General features: G+C 58.5%; 1 protein-coding gene across 1 annotated transcript; it reads left to right on the top strand.

Annotated features, from left to right (window-relative positions):
• The first annotated feature begins 279 nt into the window (after positions 1-279).
• On the top strand, positions 280-15068 carry GMEB2 (glucocorticoid modulatory element binding protein 2). Its single transcript, XM_035567101.2, is given in 10 exon segments — positions 280-641; positions 4763-4860; positions 5628-5755; positions 6736-6839; positions 9375-9532; positions 11210-11281; positions 12043-12104; positions 12106-12181; positions 12864-12986; positions 13155-15068. Coding segments are annotated over 10 exon segments (1590 nt in total). The 5' UTR covers positions 280-510; the 3' UTR covers positions 13793-15068.
• The last annotated feature ends 3957 nt before the right edge of the window (positions 15069-19025 follow it).

Below are 19025 nucleotides of genomic sequence, written 5' to 3'. Positions count from 1 at the left end.
CGCTTGTGCGTGACTCCGGGGCAGCAGCCCTCGTCCCGCTGCCCGTGTTCCCGCGGGGACGGCCCGGCTGGCGGGGCGACGATGTGGGTGAAGCAGGGGGGAGCTTCCAGGAGCTCATGGCCTTCTAGCAGATGACGTGGAATACGTTGGGAAGCACGCCTTCATGTTGCGTCTCTTCGCAGAGCTTTTTGGTGAACGCCGGGCCAATTCTGTGTTTTTTTTTTTTTATTATTATTTTTATTTATTTTTTCCTTCCCATCTGAACACGCCGCTCTTGCTGCCCATACCCCGATCCCACCCCACCTCCTCCTGCGCCCTTGGTGGGTTTGCGAAGTTCATTTGGGCTGGGTGCTCGGGGGGTGCCGCTCCTCTCCTTGGAGCGGGATTTCCTGCAGCCCCTTTGCTCCTGCTCGTAGTGGGAATTGCTCCTCACCTCTCCTTCCCTGCCCTTCCTCCGCAGGCCGCCGGTCCCCGAGGGCCCCTGCGCCGCCGGCCGGCCCCGTCCCAGCGATGGCAACGCCGGACGTCAGCGTCCACATGGAGGAGGTGGTGGTGGTGACGACGCCGGACAACGCCGTGGACGGCAGCGGGGTGGAAGAGGTGAAGACGGTGCTGGTGACCACCAACCTGTCCCAGCACGGGTAAGAGACGGGTCCAGCGTGCATGCAGCGGAGCCAACCTGTTGGAACAGACACGACTGGGGTCCCAGCAGGACACCAGTAACTAAACCAGTGGTTTTTTGTTTTTTTTTTTTTCCACTGTTTCTTTCACGGCTGATTCACTGAGCTCCGAGCAGGCTCGGTGCAGTGAGGTTTGGGCTTTGGGGTCAGGCTCGTGTGTACATAAACGGCAGAGATTCCCCTCAAACGCCGTGGTGTTGGATGGGTGACGCTTCTCCAAAAGCAGCGAGCCCGTGTGGTTTTTAAAGTGCGCCCGTGCCCAGTTCCTACCCTGCTTGTTGGTGCTTGGGCCTGCCCCTTGTTTCAGCCTGCTCTGTTCGGAGCAGCTCGGTGAGGTCTGGGGTCCCAGGAAAGCCCACGCAGCAGCGGGCCCTTTGCTTTATGTCTCTCCCATCCTTCTCTGGTCTGTCCCCAGGCGCACCTTAGTGCTCTGAGAGCTCTTCCAGCAGGTACAAAATCCAAATTCACCCTCGGAGCTGGCTCTGGGCAGGTTTGCCTCATTCAGGTGTTCCCAGGCTTGAAAGAAGCAGGCAGCGAGTGGCTCTGTTTTGCTCTCCACAAAACACGTTTGTGTCCTTTCCTCAAATACGTCCTGCTATTTCTGTGTCACGGCTCTGGGGAGGGGCATCATGTTTCAGCTTTTAGAACACAAAACGGCCGCTGTGCTGCGACGGGCGTAAAACTCGAGCAGGCTCAGCTCTGGTGGCAGTGGGGCCGATGCCACGCGCGTCTCCTCTCTGCCACATCCCTGCTCTGAGAGCCCTTTCCCTCCCTGCTGGGGCTGCGGGGAAGGATGGCTCGGCCCCTCCTGCTTCCCGGCCGCTCCTGCCAGCGGTGACTCTCAGTTTCCCTGGCAGAGCCGCAGCCAGACGTGAAATTTGGGCTGTGGCTCTCTGTGGAGGCAGCGCGGCTGCTGTTTGTCATGTGGCTATGAGTCTTTGCAGCACGACGCTGCCTGCAACACGAGCCGTGGCAGGGACTGGCTTGGTTGGTTTGGTTTCCTTTCGTTCTTTTTTTTTTTTTTCTTTCCTCCCCTCCTGTTTTTCTTTAGAAACCTCTCCTTGCCCCGCAGTGTTCCCTGTGCAGCCGGAGCAGAGGGGTGCTGTACAGCAGGAGGTGACGTCTCTTGTAGCCGTGCCTCCGAGCTCAGCGCATCTCTGCGGGCACCAAGAGATTCCTTGGGGGCTTTTTGAAGCATCCCAAACCCTGGCTCTGTTGTACCCGTACTGGGGCATCGCTGCAGGGCTGTGGGACAGGTTTGGACCTCAGGCTCACACAGCCCAATCCCTGAGCCTCCTGCCGTGTCGGTGGCCAGGCTGTGTTACAGAAGGAGCCTCCCCCGGGCTCCTCGCAGTCAGAGGATTGCCTTTGCTGGGCTCCCGCTCCTCCCGGGGCAGCTCCGCAGCTGCCTTCGGCTTCCTCGTCCTCTTATTTTCCCTCTCCAGCCCCAGCTGGCGCAGGGAGAGCGGCTGGGGGTTCCTCCGCGCCTCTCGGTCGTGGCTGGGGCGCGAGGGAGGCTTTGAGCTGGGCTTTGAGCTCCTCGTTCCTCTTATGTGGTGCTGGGAAGCCCCGAGGCTGCAGGAGCGGCCGAGCCCAGCCCGGCAGAGCTGGGGCTTGGTGCGCTTCTCTAGTGCTCTTCTGGGTCTGCTTTCGCTGCTTGAAAAAGGAGCACGGCCAAGGCTTGGGAGCTTAATTAGCTCCAGCGTTTTAGCATTGACTGGAAAAGGCAGAGGGGGAAAGGGAGAAACTAATAATCAGCAGGAAGCTTTGCTTTCAGAGCTGCTCGGAAAAGGTCTGGGCTCCCGTGCCCTGATGCGTTGCTTGCGCTTCTGGTGAGCGTTCCTGCTGCAGCGTTTTGGTGGAGACCTCTCTCTTTCTTTCCCAAGTTTCCAGGGGAGGCAGGAGCAGAGGAGAAAGGGGAGGCAAGGCCGTGGCTTTCCCTGCGCGTATTCTGCCTTCTCCCCTCTGGTTTATGGATTCTCCCGGGGAGAAGAGGAGCGGAGCCTCCCCATGGCACGTGAGCGCGGCTGCATCCCACGGCTTCGCCATGGTGACCGGTGTGGTGGGATGCACCGTGCGGGTGCCTCGGGTCTCCTGCTCCTCCTGCGTCTGCCTGAGGCTCTCCAGAACAGGATGGGGGAAGGCAGGGTGGAGAAACTGCCCTGTTCTGTCTTGCTTTTCCCCTTTTTTCCCCCGGCTACATCTCCCTAGCTGACACAGGCTTAGGTAGTTGCTTGGATTTTTCTTCTAAGCTGCTGAAGTTGGTGGTTTTGTCTCTGAAGGACGGGACTGAGGATGCGGGCTGGGTTATTTCTCCCAACCAAATAACGCCTTGCGGTCATTTTAGGAGTGGTGTGAGTGCAGTGAAGCCCTGGAGGACGCTCTGTGTTTCAGAAGCTGACTTTCTGCCAGGGTGATTCTGGTGGATAAGTCGGTGGATAAGGCAGTTTTCTACCTGACTGCAGGCAGAGGAAGGTCAGGATCAGGACTGGGCAGCGCTGGTTTTTGTGTGTCTGGAGTGGCTGCTGCCCTTCTTGCTGCCCCAGGGTGCTGTTGAAGTGGTATTTCTGGCTTTTCCCTGAAGGAGCCTGAAGAAATGCAAAACCCAAGTAGCAAACTGACGAAAAAACAGGTTAAAACTCTTCTCTTTCCTGTGTCAAACTGCTGCTTCTGTAATATTAACCCGTGTGCAGGCGTGGTAGCTCAGAATTTACCCTTCAGTGCCCTTTTGCATTATCCATCGCTTTCCAGCGCTCAGAGCCTCGGGTCCCCGTGTGCCGCAGAGGCAGCGGGACCATCCCTGCAGTGCCTCACTTCCCAAACCAGCTCCATCTCCCGCTCCCCGTGCTCTCGCCCCGCTGCAGCCTGATCTCCTACGTGGGCTCCTTATCTCCCGTGCCCCGTTCGCCCCGAGGCTGGAGCGGGGAGCGATGCTTTGAAGCCGCGGTCCCGCCCCGAAGCCCTGCACTGGGAGGCCGGGACGGAAAAACCAGTTGCTCTTGAACTGGTCCCCGTGGCACCGCGGGTGGGAAGCGCAGCTGCCGATGAGTCACTGGGGCTATTGTTTTAATTCACCCCAAAGAGGACAGATTTCAGGCTTAGGTTCTCCAGACGGTTTTTCGTGGGAAGTTAACACATGGAAGCATGTGGCAAGAAGAGGTTTTTTTCCACCCTTCTCCCTCCTGCAGCACCCCAGAGACCCAGCAAGCTTTCTGCGGCCATCAGACGTCTCCGCTAACAAATGTACCCGTTAAACCCCCTCCAGGAGCGCTCCAACGCACGCCGTGCCTGCAGATGTGACCTGTTGGGAAGCCTTGGTGGCGAGGAGCGTGTCCCGTGGCGGGTCCGGGGCTTTTGGCTGTGCTCTGCAGCTGAGTCAGGCGCGTAGGAAGGATGTGGTGTGGTGCGGAACCGGCTTTGAGTCCATCAGCAGAGCTCCGAGTGAAGTCTGAGGGCTCCGGCGTAGGGAAGATGAAAGCGGTCTTCATTGCCGGAAGCAGATCCGGTTTAATTAATATTATATGTGTATGGGGTTGTAAGAGGAGAAGAGAGTGGAGCGGTAGCTTGCGTTGTGTTATCTCTGTTCGTGGATCTGCCGTCGAGGCTTGATGAGCTCTGGCACGGCGCTCGAGCTGCTCCCTGAGGTCCCGCTCCAGGGAAGCAGCCTGCGCACAGCGGGAGCACACCTCACACGGGTTTTTCTGGGGAGTTTTCTTAGGCGAAGCTGGCAGAGCCTCGTAAGGGAGGGTCTGACCCAAACCCCGGTAGTGGCAGCAGCAGCTCTTTGTCTCCTTCCTTTGCACCCACAGGACTGCGTGGCGTGGGCTGTGTCGGTGTCAGTGCCGTGGGGCCGGGATCACAGAGCTGAGACGGGTGGCTGGGTCCTGGCGGGTGCCGCTCCCGGACTGGTGGCAGCTTCTTGTCTTTGTAAAGGAAAACAGCCGAGCCTCTCAAAACCAGCACCAAGTTTTGTGGGAGAACGTAGCAGGAAGGACTTCTGGAGCAGCATCTCCTTGAAACATCAGAATGGAGGTCGCAGTTCCACGTCGCTTAATTTTGCGTATTTTTCTCTTTCTTACCAGCGGTGACATAAACGAAGACACTCTGGAGACGGAAAATGCGGCTGCTGCAGCCGCCGCTGCCTTCACAGCATCTACGCACCTGAAGGAAGCGGTCTTAGGTAGGTTCAGCCCGAGCTGCGGCCCCCTGGCAGCAGGGGCCAGCCCTGCTCGCCGCAGCGCGGGGCTCAGGGGCGGGACTGGTGAGAGCAGGGGAGGGGGATCCTGTGGGCACACCTGCATCGCTGCCCTGCGCCTGAGGTGTTCTCCGGGCTGCCCCCCAGCAGGGATGCTCGCCTGGGCTTGGGAAGGAGCCTGGGGCTGGGTGATGGGCAGGGAGCGGGCGCTGCTCGCCGGAGCGTTGCTGCCCTCTCCTGGTGCAGGATGAGACCCGTGTGCCTGGTGTCTGCCCTCACCGGCTCTCGCTTTCACACCCAGCGCAAGCAGGGATGTTGGATTTCCGCCTGCTTTGGCTACAAGCAAAAATGAGTTCAGTGAGCAGGGGCTGTAACCCAGGTGGGGCTGGAAGTGCCTTAAAATCAGCTGCATTCTGAAAGCGTGGGTGAATGTGTAATTGCCCTACCTACACCATTCCTTTCATTGTTAGCAAGAACTGGATTTTCAGCCCTGGTCACTGATTTCCGTGCATTCGGCTGTGGCTGGATTGCTGTAAATTTTTCTGCACTAATTCACAGGGTAGCTGGATGCTTTAGTAGAAGTGTGCAAGTGAGCTGTGGCCGCAAAACCCCATTCCCACCCATGCCCCACGTGCATTACCAATGTTTTTTGATGCTGAGCTTTAGCGCCGTGTGTACTGCGAGGTGGTTTGTCGGGGGCTGCGGCTCACGTTTCTTTTTGATCTGTCCCTTCCTCTGTTCCCTGTGAGAAGTGAAGATGGCTGAAGATGAGGACACTTTGGAGGCAGAGATTGTGTACCCCATCACCTGCGGAGACAGCAAAGCCAACCTCATCTGGAGGAAATTTGTGTGCCCTGGGATCAATGTGAAGTGTGTGCAGGTGAGGGCGATGGGCTGTGACACTGGCACCGTGAGGGGGAACGTCCCTGATGTGCTCCCAGATGGGAAGGACTTGAGCTCTCCTGTGCCAGCATGGCAGCCTTGCATGCCTTGTTCTGGGTTTGGTCTCTCTCAGTAAGCTTTGGTAAGCTTTTTTGCATCACAACGATGTCATGCTGGGAGAGGGAGAAATTTCTGGGACGTTGATACCTGGTACGTGTTGCCTTGACCGAACCAAGCAGACCTGGCTGGAGAGATCAGACCTGGCTGGAGAGATCAGACCTGGCTGGAGAGATGCTGTCTCAATTTAACTGCATTACTGGAGAGTTTGGGTACTTCCCTGTCCATTCAGTTTGAGAGAAACTGAGGATTTGTTGAGAAGTTAATAAAACATTGAATGGTTGCCTCCCTCTCCTGGAGGATTCACGGTTAAAACCTGCATGGATCTGGGGAGGAGAGCCAAAGCTTCTTTTCCAGGAACGTGCTGCGTGTGATGCTGTAGTAAGGCATCCGTGGCATTTACACGCTGACTACACAGCACCCTGCTGAGGTAGCATCTGCGCTGGGCTCGGCTGCACAAGGGCTTCCCAGAAGATGTTCCTCCTCCTTCATGGGGAAGATGGTCTCTTCCATCTCCGAAGAAGAGAACATCTACTGGTGCAGATGATTGCTTCTGCTGCTGCCTGAAATCAGCCTTCTCTTTGTGCTGAAGCCTATGCGCTTGCTAAAGAGAAGCAATTTCTTGTGCAGTAATTGTGAATGAGAGTGCTCACGCTAACGTTGATTAACGTGGGCATGGAGAAGAGACCTGGACTTGGGAAACCCTTTCTAAGACTGATCACAAAGCAATTCTTTAGATAGCTTCCTGTTTCTGGAGGCTGCTTTTAGTTTAGCTCATGGGTTCAGTTCGACCTGGGTGTGTAGGGCAATAAAAAAAAAGAGGGACGATTCACACTGACGTTGCGTTTCTCCCTCCTGCAGTTCAACGATCGCCTCATTAGTCCCAAGGAGTTTGTCCACTTGGCGGGCAAGTCGACCCTGAAGGACTGGAAGCGGGCAATCCGGATGAACGGGATCATGCTCCGGTCAGTCTCTCCATTTGTATGTGCGCAGCGACAGCTGCGATTTCTCTTTTCTGGGGGAGAACGGTGGGGTGGGACAGAGCCTTCAGCGCTTGTTCCGCTGCGGAGAGCGCGAGCGTGCTGCTGAACGCTTGTCTTAACAGCCTGGCCCTGGTGTTATCCATCCCATGGATTTGTGTATCCTTGTGTGTAGGGAATAATTTGGGGCAGCACGTGTTTCCCTGGGTTCTTAGAACTCAAACCAAGCTGGGTTCCCAGCTGGCATAAGGTCAGTGAAAATTTTAGTGGCCACTGGTGGTCCTGCTGTGCTGTAGAAGTTCTCAGTGTGAGCTACTCAGTGTCAGCCAGTGAACCAACACTCCCATTGCATTATGTCTGCTTTATATCTTTTTTTTCCCCTACAGCTTATTTAAAGCTTATTTATGCAAGCATTTATCTTCTCTGCAATTCTATAGCTACTGAATTCTTCTATGGTTGTCTTTAACACCAGCCTGATGCTGGTTCAATTAAAATCCCTCTCTCGGCCTGTAGGCAGCACCTCTTCCCCTAGGAATTGTCAGTGTTTTCCTGGTCTCTTCACAGGGGGACGCTGCATTTGCCTGGTTTCTTCTGCTTCCGTGCAGGCGTCCCTCATATTCCTCCTAAGCAGCTTTTGCTCCACGTAGGTTTTTGCATAATAGGCTTATGCCTCGGCAAGGCAGGTCTTTCAAGGGACAAAAAACAATCTTCACGAGGAGGCAAGCCAGGCAGCCCATGGAGACGAATCTTGGGAAGCTCAGGTTGTGCTTGGCCAGCAACTTGCTTCGACTCAGGGCAGTCTAAGGGGAGATGAATGCCAGCAGTGCCGCTTCTTTTGCTTAAACTGAGACATCTAATTTTAGTTTATAAATAGGGTTATGTCCCATCTCTTTTGATGTGGTCTCGAGTGAAAAAGGGGAAGGAGCAGGCTTCCTGCTATCTCTGCTCCGAGCTGAGACTTCCTTTCCGCTGGAGGCTGTGGGCGTGCATGGGGTGGGTGCTCACGGGACCAGGCTGGGACCTCTCTTCTCTGTCCTCCCTGTGTGAACCAGGCGTCCGTCAGACCGGCGAGGGTCCCTGGCTAAAACCACAGATCCCGTGCTGAAAATTCTGCTCAGAGAGGTGGGACCAGCTCCCGGGCAAGCTTGTCTGGAGGCCAAGTGCTGCCCTGCTCCTGGCACGTGGAGGAGCAGTGGGACGGGCGGCTCTGCGTCCCACGGGGGCATGCTCAGGGGTGCGGGTGGGTGCTCTTGGTGAGCTCGTCTGGAGGTGGGGATGTCCTCAGAGCAGGGCAGCAGAACCCGTGGAGCTCTGCGGGGAGGAGGAGGATGCTCAGCATCACAGAGGGATCAAAACTGCTGCACCAGAGCGTTGCCCGGGGAGGCAGGGAAAGGTCTCTCCTTGCTTCACAGCTGTTAGGGGAATGGCAGGGTTTGGGCTCCAGATGTTGTACCTGAAAGCTTCTACCAAGCAGAAGATCTGCTGGGAGCAGATTTGTCCCGATTCTTCTAAGGGTGGTTTGAGGTTTACAGGAATATATCCTTAGGAAAGAGCTCATGTGCATCTTCAGGCTTTCAGCCCAAGCTGAGTGCTTTATTGGTGAAGAAAATGCTTTCTTGTAGGAGGACACCAGAAATTCACCCGGCTTTGTCTTCCTAATTTCCTCTTCTGCACGTGAATCCCTGGGTGCAGCTGTGAAAAAGAGGAAGGCCGAGTGGTGTTTTTCTGGGAGGAGTGATTACTTTTTTGGTCTGTTTTCCTCTTTCCTCACTCTAGCTGTTGAGTAAAATTTTCTTTGAAAGTCATCAGCCTGCCAGCAAGCACGTTCCCTTTGCTTTCAGAAGGTCGTGTTTCGCTGAAGCGGTTAATGACCTCCCTGCGCGTGCCCTGGTCTCGCTGTTGCTGTAGTCTCTGGGAGGAGCAGCCCCGAGCTCGTCACTCCTCGGGTCTGTTTGTGTCAAAGAAGCTCCGATGGCAGTTTGGTTGGGCAGGAGGCTCTGAGATGTGGCAGAGGAGGGGTCAGAAATCAAATCGGTGCCATCTCTGCACCTGAGCCGCAGCGTGATGCGTTCGGTGGGGACTTTCCTCACCACCCTGGCCTCCTGAAGGCTTCCCCACCACTGGAGCACTGAGAAGTGGTTGGATTTGTGTATGTGACCAGTATGGTGCAGATGCTGTTGTAAATAACTGTTAACGCTGCCTGTAAGAACAGGGAAACTTGGCGAGGGGCCTCCAGCCCGTTGCCTCTGCCTGCTCCAGCTCGTGCTGGCGTGCTGAGCAAAGCCCCGGAGGTCACTCATCGAGCTGACTGTCCCCAGGGTAACGCTCCTCCCTCCTCCATCCCGCTGGCAGGCATCGTGTTAGAGGAAGGCAGAAGCCGAGCGGTAGAGCACGGCTGCTGCACTGCCCCGGGGTGCTGAGATGTCTGGGGGGATGCTCCGCGGGCTGCCCCGGCCAGGAGCCGCTCCTCCAGCTCCTGCTGACGTGAGCGTGTCCCCGTTGCTTGCTCCTCTCTTGCAGGAAGATCATGGACTCGGGGGAGCTGGATTTCTACCAGCACACTAAGGTCTGCTCCAACACGTGCCGGAGCACCAAAATCGACCTGACTGGAGCCAGGGTGTCTTTGACCAGCCAGACCTCAACCGAGTACATTCCTCTCACTCCCGCTTCTGCAGATGGTATGTGCAGCGACCCGAGCACCCTTGCAGCAGGGGCTTTGAAGAATTAAAGCGTAACTAATGCCGCATACCGAACGCCCCTTACGTTGCCTCTGTATTTTTATTTTATTTTTTTCGCTTTGTGGGTTGTTTTTATGCTCTGCTCTTTCTCCCTGCTCTGTTGCAGGATTCCCCGTAGCAGAGCTAGGCAGAGTCGTTGTTAGTGCACCCTTGGCAGAGATGTAATAACTCACCTAGTTGCTCTGTAACACTGCATGACCTGAAGAGCCGCCCTTCTGCCATCCTGTCTTGCCCCAAACTGCGTAGCTGAAGCAGAAGACCGCAATTAATCTGTGAGAACACAATAGTCGTTGCTTGATGAAGTCACCCCCTGTCCCAGCTGCTGGTTGGCGCCGTGTCCTGCTCGTTGCAGGAGCCGGGGTCGGCGCGGCCCCCGGCTGCGCAGTGCGCTGGGGCAGGAGTCCTCCTGCGCCTCTCCCAGCTGTAAGCTGACTTCGGCCTGAATAATTCATGGGCTTTCATTTAACGCTCCCTGGCTGAATTATTTATTGATTTTTGTCTGCTGAAAGATTAAAGAGAAGCAGGGAATACAACAGATTTTTATCTGCCCTTGTGCATGTGGTCTATAAAAACGGATGTAAATGATTTTGCGGCTGCGTAGCTTTAGCCCTAAATTTAAGCTGACCTATAGTTACAGGTAACTGTTATATTGGAAACTTTTCTAACTTCAACCTACTTTTTTTTTTTTCCTGAACTCTTTTGGCTATCGAGAGTTGAGAAATGCCCCCCAAGGGCTCCTGATGGTGCCTGTGGGGCAGGGTGCTGACGGCAGAGAGCCTGTGCTCTGCAGGGAGCCTGCCGTGGCCGAGCCCCGCGCTTCGGTGGCGGCAGCTGGGGAAGCCGATGCTGATTTCGGTGCACGGCGCAGCCCGCCGGGGCTCCAGAGCTGCGGCTTGCTCTGAGCCTTCCTGATATCCAGCGCCATGATTAACAGCTGGCTAACGAGGGGGTGCTTCTTGCGCTGCTGGTCTTGGGTGTGCTGGAATAAACAGAGCCCTGCAGGCTGCAGGAGGACAGGGAGAGTAATTGGATTTGGTGTCAGCAGCTGAGCGCTGCCAGGGCGCTCACGGCCACGTCTCTGGCCCAGATTCCCAATGCCCTGCTCCTGTGCATCGAACGATGCCGGCTGCCGGGCTCTGGGGGCACACAACCCCTGAGGTCTGGTGGGCAGCGAGGGGGGAGCCGGTCCCTGCAAGGCTCTGGAAACCCCACGGGCACGCGGGTCTGGCAAGCGGTGAGCTGCCCGAAAGGGATGCGGAGAAATCGGGCTCGAAATCTGACTTTCGCTCTAAGCAATAACAGCGTGTGTGCAGGGGGGGAATGGGAGGAGAGCGCGTTTCGTCTTGCGCAAGGATTGCAGAAGTAATCTCTGTGGTATTACGCTCAGGCTGGAAAAATAAGTCCTGCAGGCACAGCAAGCCCCTTGGGCGTCCCTCTCTGCTCGGCTTGGAGAGCAAGGATCGGACGAAAGTGTCCCTGCTGCAATAAAAACGGAGCAGTCGCAGCAGCGCAGCGAGGGAGCGCATCCCTCAGCCAGCCCCTGAGAAGCGCAGAGAAAAATCAGGACTTGTTTTTTTTTTTTTTTCCTTCCTTTTTCTTTTTTGCTATTGGTTGCAGTCAACGGGTCCCCAGCCACGATCACCATAGAAACGTGCGAGGATGCCAGCGATTGGAGCACCAGCATCGGAGGTACGGCTCGGCTCGGGGCGGCTGGGCGCAGCGCATCCGGGGCAGAGGTCGGAGGCGATGCCGGGAGGAGAGGGGAACGGCAGGGACCAGGAGCAGGAAGCCTCTGGCTGGAGCAGCCCTGCTCGAACCTCCCCTGGGGTTATTTGTTTGCTGCCCAGCGTGTGGCAGCCTGCCTGCGTGCGGTCTGACCGCGGCGTCAGCTTGAGATGAAATTGTTTCTGAGCATTAACATGTCCAGCCGTGGTGTGGCTCTAGGGAAGAAAAGGTCAGAGTGGTCGTAAAACGTCTCTTGTGCTCCTCTGGTGTAATGTGAGCTGAGGAAGCAGATGTGGCACCCAGGCAGGAGGGGCTCCTGCTGCACTGAGATGGGGCTCCCGAAGGAGCGCTGCCTCCGTCTCTTGCTTGCCCCTACACCCAGGCTGAATCCTGAGCTGGAGGAGGAGCTGGGCTTCGCAGCACCTCTGTCCTGGTTGGCAGAGTTGGCTCTGCGTGCTGCAGAGGATGGGGAAATGTCCTTTTGAGACGCCACAAGCTTTTCTCCTTCCAGCTGCTTTGGGTACACGCTCCAGCTGGGCTTTGTCCCAGCACTGTGTACCCGTAGAGCAGGAGGACTTCACCCTTGTAGGGGGCAGAACCCAGAGAGCAAATCACTGTCACTTGGGGGCTTGTGACGTGCAGCCCCCGTTTCTGAGAGAGCCATTAAAACCCCCGTTCCCATCTCTGAGGGTTTTGTGGGTCTCCCTTGCTTTGTCTTTCTCCAGATGACACGTTTGCTTTCTGGCAAGGCCTGAAGGACGTGGGTCTTCTGGACGACATTATCCACTGAGTTCCACCAGGAGCTAGTGGAGACCATGAAGGGCTTGCAGCAGCGAGCGCAGGATCCCCCGCTGCAGCTCGGTGGTAAGGAGCGGGTCTTGGGCTCTTGGCTGTGCCAGGGAGGAGACATCTGAGCAGAGGGGCTCGTGGATGTTCTCCTTAGAGATACCTGGATGACACTAGAGGGAGGTAGTTTGTCATAATGTAATCAGATTGCGTAGAAATCAAAAGTGAAATAAAAAGGAAATGCGTTTCTTTACCTCTAGCTCATCACTCTCATAAATGCGTGCTGGAAAGGACCTCCTCAGCTCGCTGCAGGTGCGGGAGGGGAGAGCGAGGCTGCCAGCTGCATGGCTCCTGCCACAGCTGCTCGCTTCTGGTGGCTGCGGGCAGGCTCCGAGCCTCGTGGTCAGAATTCCCCTGGCACTCTGGGCCTGGGGTTTCCTATCCACTGGCTTGAGGTCTCCAGACGAAGTGTTTGGCTCAGGAACTCGAGTGGGAATTGAGGCCATTGGAATAATAATGCAGCAAGCAGCTACTGTGCCAGATTTCTTATCAATCCCTGCTAAGAAGGAGAGGGCTGCTTATCTGCTAGTGACCTTTCTCATGTCTTCTGTCATCTCCTCCCCAGCCTCCTGCATTACCCTCACGCAGACGTTGGCTGGCTCCGCTGAATGTGTTTGCTTTCATTTGGCTTCTTGCAAAACCATAAATACTTGGCACTGGGAATTTTGCATTCCTCAAAGACCTGTGTGTTCTTTTCAAGATGCTGTCTTACTCAACAACGTCGTGCAGAACTTCGGTATGCTGGATCTGGTCAAGAAGGTCCTGGCCAGCCACAAGTGCCAGATGGATCGCTCGAGGGAGCAGTACACACGGGATTTGGCAGGTATACCCCGGGGACGTGCTGGTGCTCCTACACTTGTTATCTGACCGGGTGTTTTCTTTCTGTGTAAGGAAGTGGGCTTTGTGTTAAAGCTGATGCACGCGAAGCTGGTGGCGGAGCCCTGGGGCAGCTCGCCCGGGGCGTGCGCCGCTGATCCTCGTCTCCTTGCAGCTTTGGAGCAGCAGTGCGACGAGCACCGCAAGCGGGCGAAGGAGCTGAAGCACAAATCGCAGCACCTCAACAACGTGCTGATGACTCTCACTCCCGTCTCCGTCCCCACGCCTTTAAAACGCCCCCGGCTCACCAGGGCCACCTCCGGACCAGCTGCCATCGCCTCTCAGGTCCTGTCCCAGCCGGCGCAGATCGCCGTCGCCCCGGCCGTGCCTGTGTCCCAGCTCGCCAGCCTCCCTCTCGGCAAAGTGGTCTCCACCCTCACGCCCTCGGTGCTGGGGAAGAGCCCGTCCCAGCCGCCCGCCGCCAGCTCCCCGGCCTCCCCCCTGCTGGGCGGCTACACGGTGCTGGCCTCCGCCGGCGCCTCCTTCCCCAGCGCGGTGGAAATCCACCCGGACGCTCCCAACCTGACGGTGCTGAGCACGGCGGCGGCTCAGGACGGCAGCACGGTGGTGAAGGTGGTCAGCCCCTTCCAGCTGCTCACGCTGCCGGGGCTCGGCACCGCCATCCAGAACGTGACGCACGTGGCCGCCGGCGGCAGCGCGGTGCTGACCGTGCCGCCCGAGGGCCCCGGGGCCGAGCACGCCGCTGCCACCATAGAGGTGACGGCGCTGGCCGACGAGGCGGAGCAGAAGTGAAAGGGGGACCTGCCTGGAGGGACGTTTCGTCGCGGCGCTCTGGGTGGAACTGCCTTTTCTCTGTCTGCGCTGCAGGGAGAGGAGCGGTGTAACGAGCGGCACGGGTTAACGAGACTCAGAGCGGCTGGAGCTGGGAACGAGGAGGTGCAGGTCAGGCAGGGGGAGGAAGGATGCCCAAGGAATGGAGGCAAAATGCTCTGCCCTGTTTGGAGGAAGGAGGGGAAAAAAAAAAAAAGGCTTAAGTTTTTATAAAGCTTTCCTCCCTGCTCCCTTGGAATAGTTATTCCACGCTCGTCAGCCCGGCCGCGGCTGGAGCAGCTGTGTCGCAGGAGCAGGGGCGCAGGGCGAGGAGGCGAAGGCGGTAGGAGTAAGATTAAGGAAACACAAAAGTGCTGAGCAGGCACGAGTCTGGCTGCTGAGGGCCTGGCGGGAAGCGATGGGATGAGCAGGGAGCCGGCTGCTTTCCCTGTCCCACCCCTGTGGGAGGGGAGCACGGGCGGGTTTGTCCGTGGGTCACCTGCAGCCGTGAGTCCAGACCGGGGCGACCCTCGGTGTGTGGCCGTGAGCCCCAGCCAGACCCTGGCTTCTGCACAGGACACGGGGTGTGGGCGCTGTGAACAACCGTGTGCCCACAGCGGGCTTCCCAGGGCCTGAGCGGGGAAGGAGAGGGGAGGGACCTGTCCCAGGTTGTGATTCCCCAAGGAAGCAGAGAACGGCAGAGGGCTGGGAAGAGCTGTAGCTTCTGAGGATTTAGGGTCTCTTTCTATTTTTCTTCAAGAAAAGGAAAAAATCCGTTGTTTGGTATTTTTTTTTTTTTTTTTTTTTTACACTCAGAGGGTGATGTTTAAGCACAGCCCTTCTGGCTGTGAACACGGCACCACGTTAAGGCAGGAGGGGTGGGGGGGGGCGTGCATCGGAGGAGTTCAGCGACGGCGCTGAGCGGGCTGCAGCCCGGTGCCCAGACCCCGGCATTATCCCGCCGGGTGTCTCTGCCCCAGCCGCCGCTGTCGTTGTCCCCCCCCCCTGCTGGGAGAAGATGCTCTGGGGGCTGCAGGGAACGGGGTGTTCAGCTCAGCTCTGCCTTTGAGGGTTCAACTTGCTGCGAGTCTCCCAACTGTTCCCGTGTGCAGGCGCGCGCCGGCTGCGTGCGGCCGTGTTTACACCGTCTCCGGCTGGGAGGAGCTGGGTGCTTGAAGTGTGGGTTTTCTGTGAAATTCGATCTGGCAGCAGCAATGACAGGTCACTTCAAGGAGCTAATAAATATTTTTTGAAAGAGTCTCGCTGGTTTATTGCGTCTGTGTCTGGCTGTCGCAGCTAGGGTTGCAAACCAGGGCAGGACCACAGTGAATAAAGTGAAAACCAATACCCCCGTGTGTTTGCTGTGTGCTCACCTGTGCAAGAGCTGCTCCGGATCCTTTGAGCGTTGCGGGCACAGGGTGCTGTCTGAGTGTTGAAGTGGCTGGTCGGGGTTGTGCTGTGGTTTTCCTCTGGGCAGTTGGGGGCTGTGGTGCCGGGACAGATAAGGGCTGTGTGGTGTGAGTCTGGCTGTATGTGTGTGTGTGCGGGTGTGGTAAAACGCTGAGAGGTGTGAAGCTCGAGGAACAACCTCAGGGTTCACTAAAGGAAGGCGTGAACAGGGGCTTGGAGTGGGAGAGGGGCTCCTGGTGCTGGGGGGAGGAGAAGCCAGTGGTGCAGGCACCCAAGCAGTCGCAGCGGGGTGCTTTCCTGGGGCGTTCCTTTGCACCTCCCGAGTCCCCAACCCAACATTTGCCGCTGCCGTTTCCCATTCCAGCGGCAAACCTGGCACCAGGCACCTGCCGCCGCGACACGGGCCGTGCTGCTGCACCAGCAATGCCCTGCCTGAAGCACCAGCCTTAATTTACAGAAGGTGATAACGCAGCAGGCGGCTGTTACGTGGCTGGGCCGAGCCCTTTCTGGTTTCGTTGCTCTCGGGGTGTCACGCTGGGACGGGCCACGTCCCGCACCGTGCGTGGCGCGGCTCCAGCTCTGCTCGGCCCCGCTGCGCCCTGCGTGCTCTGCCCGATAACAGCGAGCTCCGAGCTGTTTGCAGGAGTTAGGGCAGGCGAAGGCGAGGAGGAGTTACTCATCCCTCTGAGGCATCAGCTTTTGTTTACTTTCAGCTGAGCCTGAACCCCTGGGGCCACAGCTCCAGGGAGCTGCTGGTTTTTTCACTCCTAATCAGAGGCTTTTCCCTTCCAAGGCTGCCTGTCATTAAGATAGGGCAGTAATTGCTTTCTTGCTATCTTTGTACTTGGGACAGCGTCAGCACGTCACACCAGAGAGAAGCGAAGAGGTGCAATAACCCTCGGCTCCTCTTGCCCCTGCGGCACGGGGCCGGGATGAGGGCCCTGCAGCCACCGCTGCCTCGTGTGAACCCGTGGGCTTGGGGACGTGGTTTGGAGGGGCCGGCTGGGGGTGTCAGAGAGGGGACACCTGGGGGGGCCGCGGGCCTTGGGCATCGTCCCCAGCCGAGCCCCTGCAGCGAGAGCAGCCCAGGCCCCGAGGAGCTGCTGGGGGCAGCGGCTCCTTCTCCCGCCCTGGAGGCCTCAGATCTCCGCACCAGCAAAGCGTTCCCGGTGCGGGTCCTTTGACCACAAAGCTGTGCTTCCCAGGGATGTAAGCGGCTCTACGAGCAATAAAACCTCCTGCAGGCAGATTTCGGCTGCTGCAATCCTCCGTCCCTTTGCAGCAGCTCCTGGGGCGGCCGGGCAGCTGCCGGGGGGGCTGTGCAGCTGGGCAGGAGAGCAGTCCAAGTCCTTGTTGTCCTCAGCGAGGTGTGTGCCCATCCTCCGGCAGCAGAGCCCCTTCCCCGAGAGGTCTCGCTGCCGGGAGCCCCTTGGCATCTCCCTTCCCTGCCAAGAGGGGCCGCAGGCATCCAGGAGCTTTGTGCAGCTGAAGCTTGAAAGACCGCCTGGGGCAGGGCCCTGGTGAGCCGCGACAGGGCCGGGTTTGGGACTTGGGAAGTAGAAGCAAGGGCGCGTTGTCTATAGCAGTGCACATAAACACGTAAATAGAAATCGTTGCGGCGTGCGGGTCGTTGGCCTTGGGCTGGCTGCACCGAGGATGCAGCCACTGGGACTCGAGCAATGCACCCTGGCAGTGGGGAAAACACGGGGGGTTTGTTCCTCTCCTCGTTCTTCAGCCCCGTTTGCAGCAGCAGGAGCAAACCGTCGCCCGTGGGAGCGTGTCCTGGGGGCAAGCTACTGCCATTGCACCGCGGGCGGCACCGAGGTCGCCTCCTCCGCTGCAGTCCCTGCCTCCTGCCCTCGCCTTTGGGCTCCTTGTCACAGCCAAGTGCAGCTGGGGGGGCTCTGGGGCTGCTCCAGGGGCCTGTGCCCCATAAGCACAGCATGGGGGTGAATCCCGGGGGGCAGGCCGCCCACCCGCTCTGCCAGCCCCGTGCTGCCGGTGCTGCGCTCCCCGTCCCCGCGTGGGTGCTCGGTCACGTCCCCTTCCCTGCCTGGGTGGGTCGGGGGGAGCCAGCCTGGGGGCTGCGCTGCTGCGGGAGGGCAGGACTCGCTTGGTCCAGGGCCGACCTCCCCAAGGGCTGCGGGTGACCCACGCACGGTCCCTGTTTCTTTTTCTCCTCCTGGCAGGGATGTGAGCGTGCGGAGCTGAGCCCGCTCCTGCCCAGCTGCTGCAGGGACCCGCGAGCCCCTCCGCAGTCCCTGGGCACCTCCGTGCTTGCCACGGGTGCTGCCAGCGCAGGAGACGCTCCAGCCCCTCAGAGGCCCCCCAGGGCCAGAGCTTGGTCCCCAGCAGCCATGATGAACACAAAAGCAGCTAGCCCGGGGCGGGCGGGGGGCTCCTGGCCGAGCGGGGCTGTGGACGGGCCCCTTCCCCCCCCCCCCCAGCAGCTTCCCCTGGAAGCGCCGCGGAGCTGCTGAGAAGAACGGAAAGCGAAACTTGGGTCTCGCGGCTGGGTTTGTGGGCAGAACGAGAAGCGAAACTCGGGTCTTACGGCTGGGTTTGTTTGTCTGAAATGAGCAAACGCTTGGTTTCGCTCTCCCCTTGCCCTCTCCCTGCTGATGCGATGACGCAGCTTCGCCTCCTCCCCGCTCCTGCTCGGAGCCGGGCAGCGCTCCCTCCCCTCCGCCAGGCTGGTGTTAGGTAACAGCCGGCGCTGGCTGCTCGTCTGGGGCTCTGCTGCTTTTCTGTCACCTCTTAACGCATGCCAGGCAGGACCAGAAGCTTTGTGTGAGGCAGCGAAAGCTGCTTTCTCCTTGCCATGGCTCCCGGAGCTGCGGCTCTGTGGATCTCACCTGTAAAACAAGGTCAAGCGAAACCTCCGAAGAGCCCACCTGTAACAGAAAGAGCCCTCAGTGCGCAGCCAGCCCTGCCCGGCTGAGCCTGCCACGGTCCGCCCTGGCTGTGGCATCTTGCAGGGGAGGAGTTGTTTGGGTTTTGTTGTGTTTCCTCGCTGGCGATAACGCCTGGGGCAGCACCCGGAGCTCGCCGTGGCTGGGCAGTGACGGCCAAGTGCTGCGGGGAGGCAGCAGGAGTCGTGCCCACGAGCAATGCAGCCCCCCTGGGACTGGAGACCAGATGCTGTCCTCAGCTCCCAGGGCTCTCTCCCGCTGCCACCTGAGCCCTGCTCTTTGCTGAGGATGCACAAACCGCAGCCTGGCCCCGTAGCTGTGGCCCCACTGCCGGCAGCAATTGTGCCGTGGTCCGGTGGTGACAGGGTTTTGGCACACGGATGAGGCAGCTCCGCTGCCCGCGGGTGGCCAGCTGACCCCAGGACCCGCTGCTTGGGTCAGGATCTGTCCATTGCCCCCTCCCCGGTGTGAGAGCCTCTTTCCCTCCAGGATCTGGGTGCTGTGGGGACAGGGGCTCCTGGCCAGGCTGGGGCTCCCTCCAAGACATCCAGGGTGCAATCACACAAGGCCAGAAGGCAGAAAGCACCGCTCCTCCTCCTCCTCCTCCTTCTCCTCCTCCTCCTTCTCCTCCTCCTCCTCCTCCTTCCCATGTTGACAAACACTCTTGAAAACAGCCTCTGCCCCTCCTTCTCCATCTGCTCTGCCGCCAGTGCAGCAGGGCTGGCCGTGGGCTCCTTTGCATTTCCAGCTCCTGCTCGTTCTGAGGATGCTCCTCTCTTCCCCTCACCACGAGAGCTTGCATCTGGGCGCCTGCGTGGCATCGGCTGCAGTGCAGGTGCCAGGCACGATGCACAGCCCATGACGGCCGGCGTTAACACCACCGAGCCTCGGCC

The sequence above is a fragment of the Cygnus atratus genome, chromosome 16, assembly GCF_013377495.2.
Source record: "Cygnus atratus isolate AKBS03 ecotype Queensland, Australia chromosome 16, CAtr_DNAZoo_HiC_assembly, whole genome shotgun sequence".
In the NCBI taxonomy this organism is placed as follows: Eukaryota; Metazoa; Chordata; class Aves; order Anseriformes; family Anatidae; genus Cygnus; species Cygnus atratus.
Note: the sequence above shows the minus strand (reverse complement) of the source record. Positions and strands in the feature narration are given on the sequence as shown.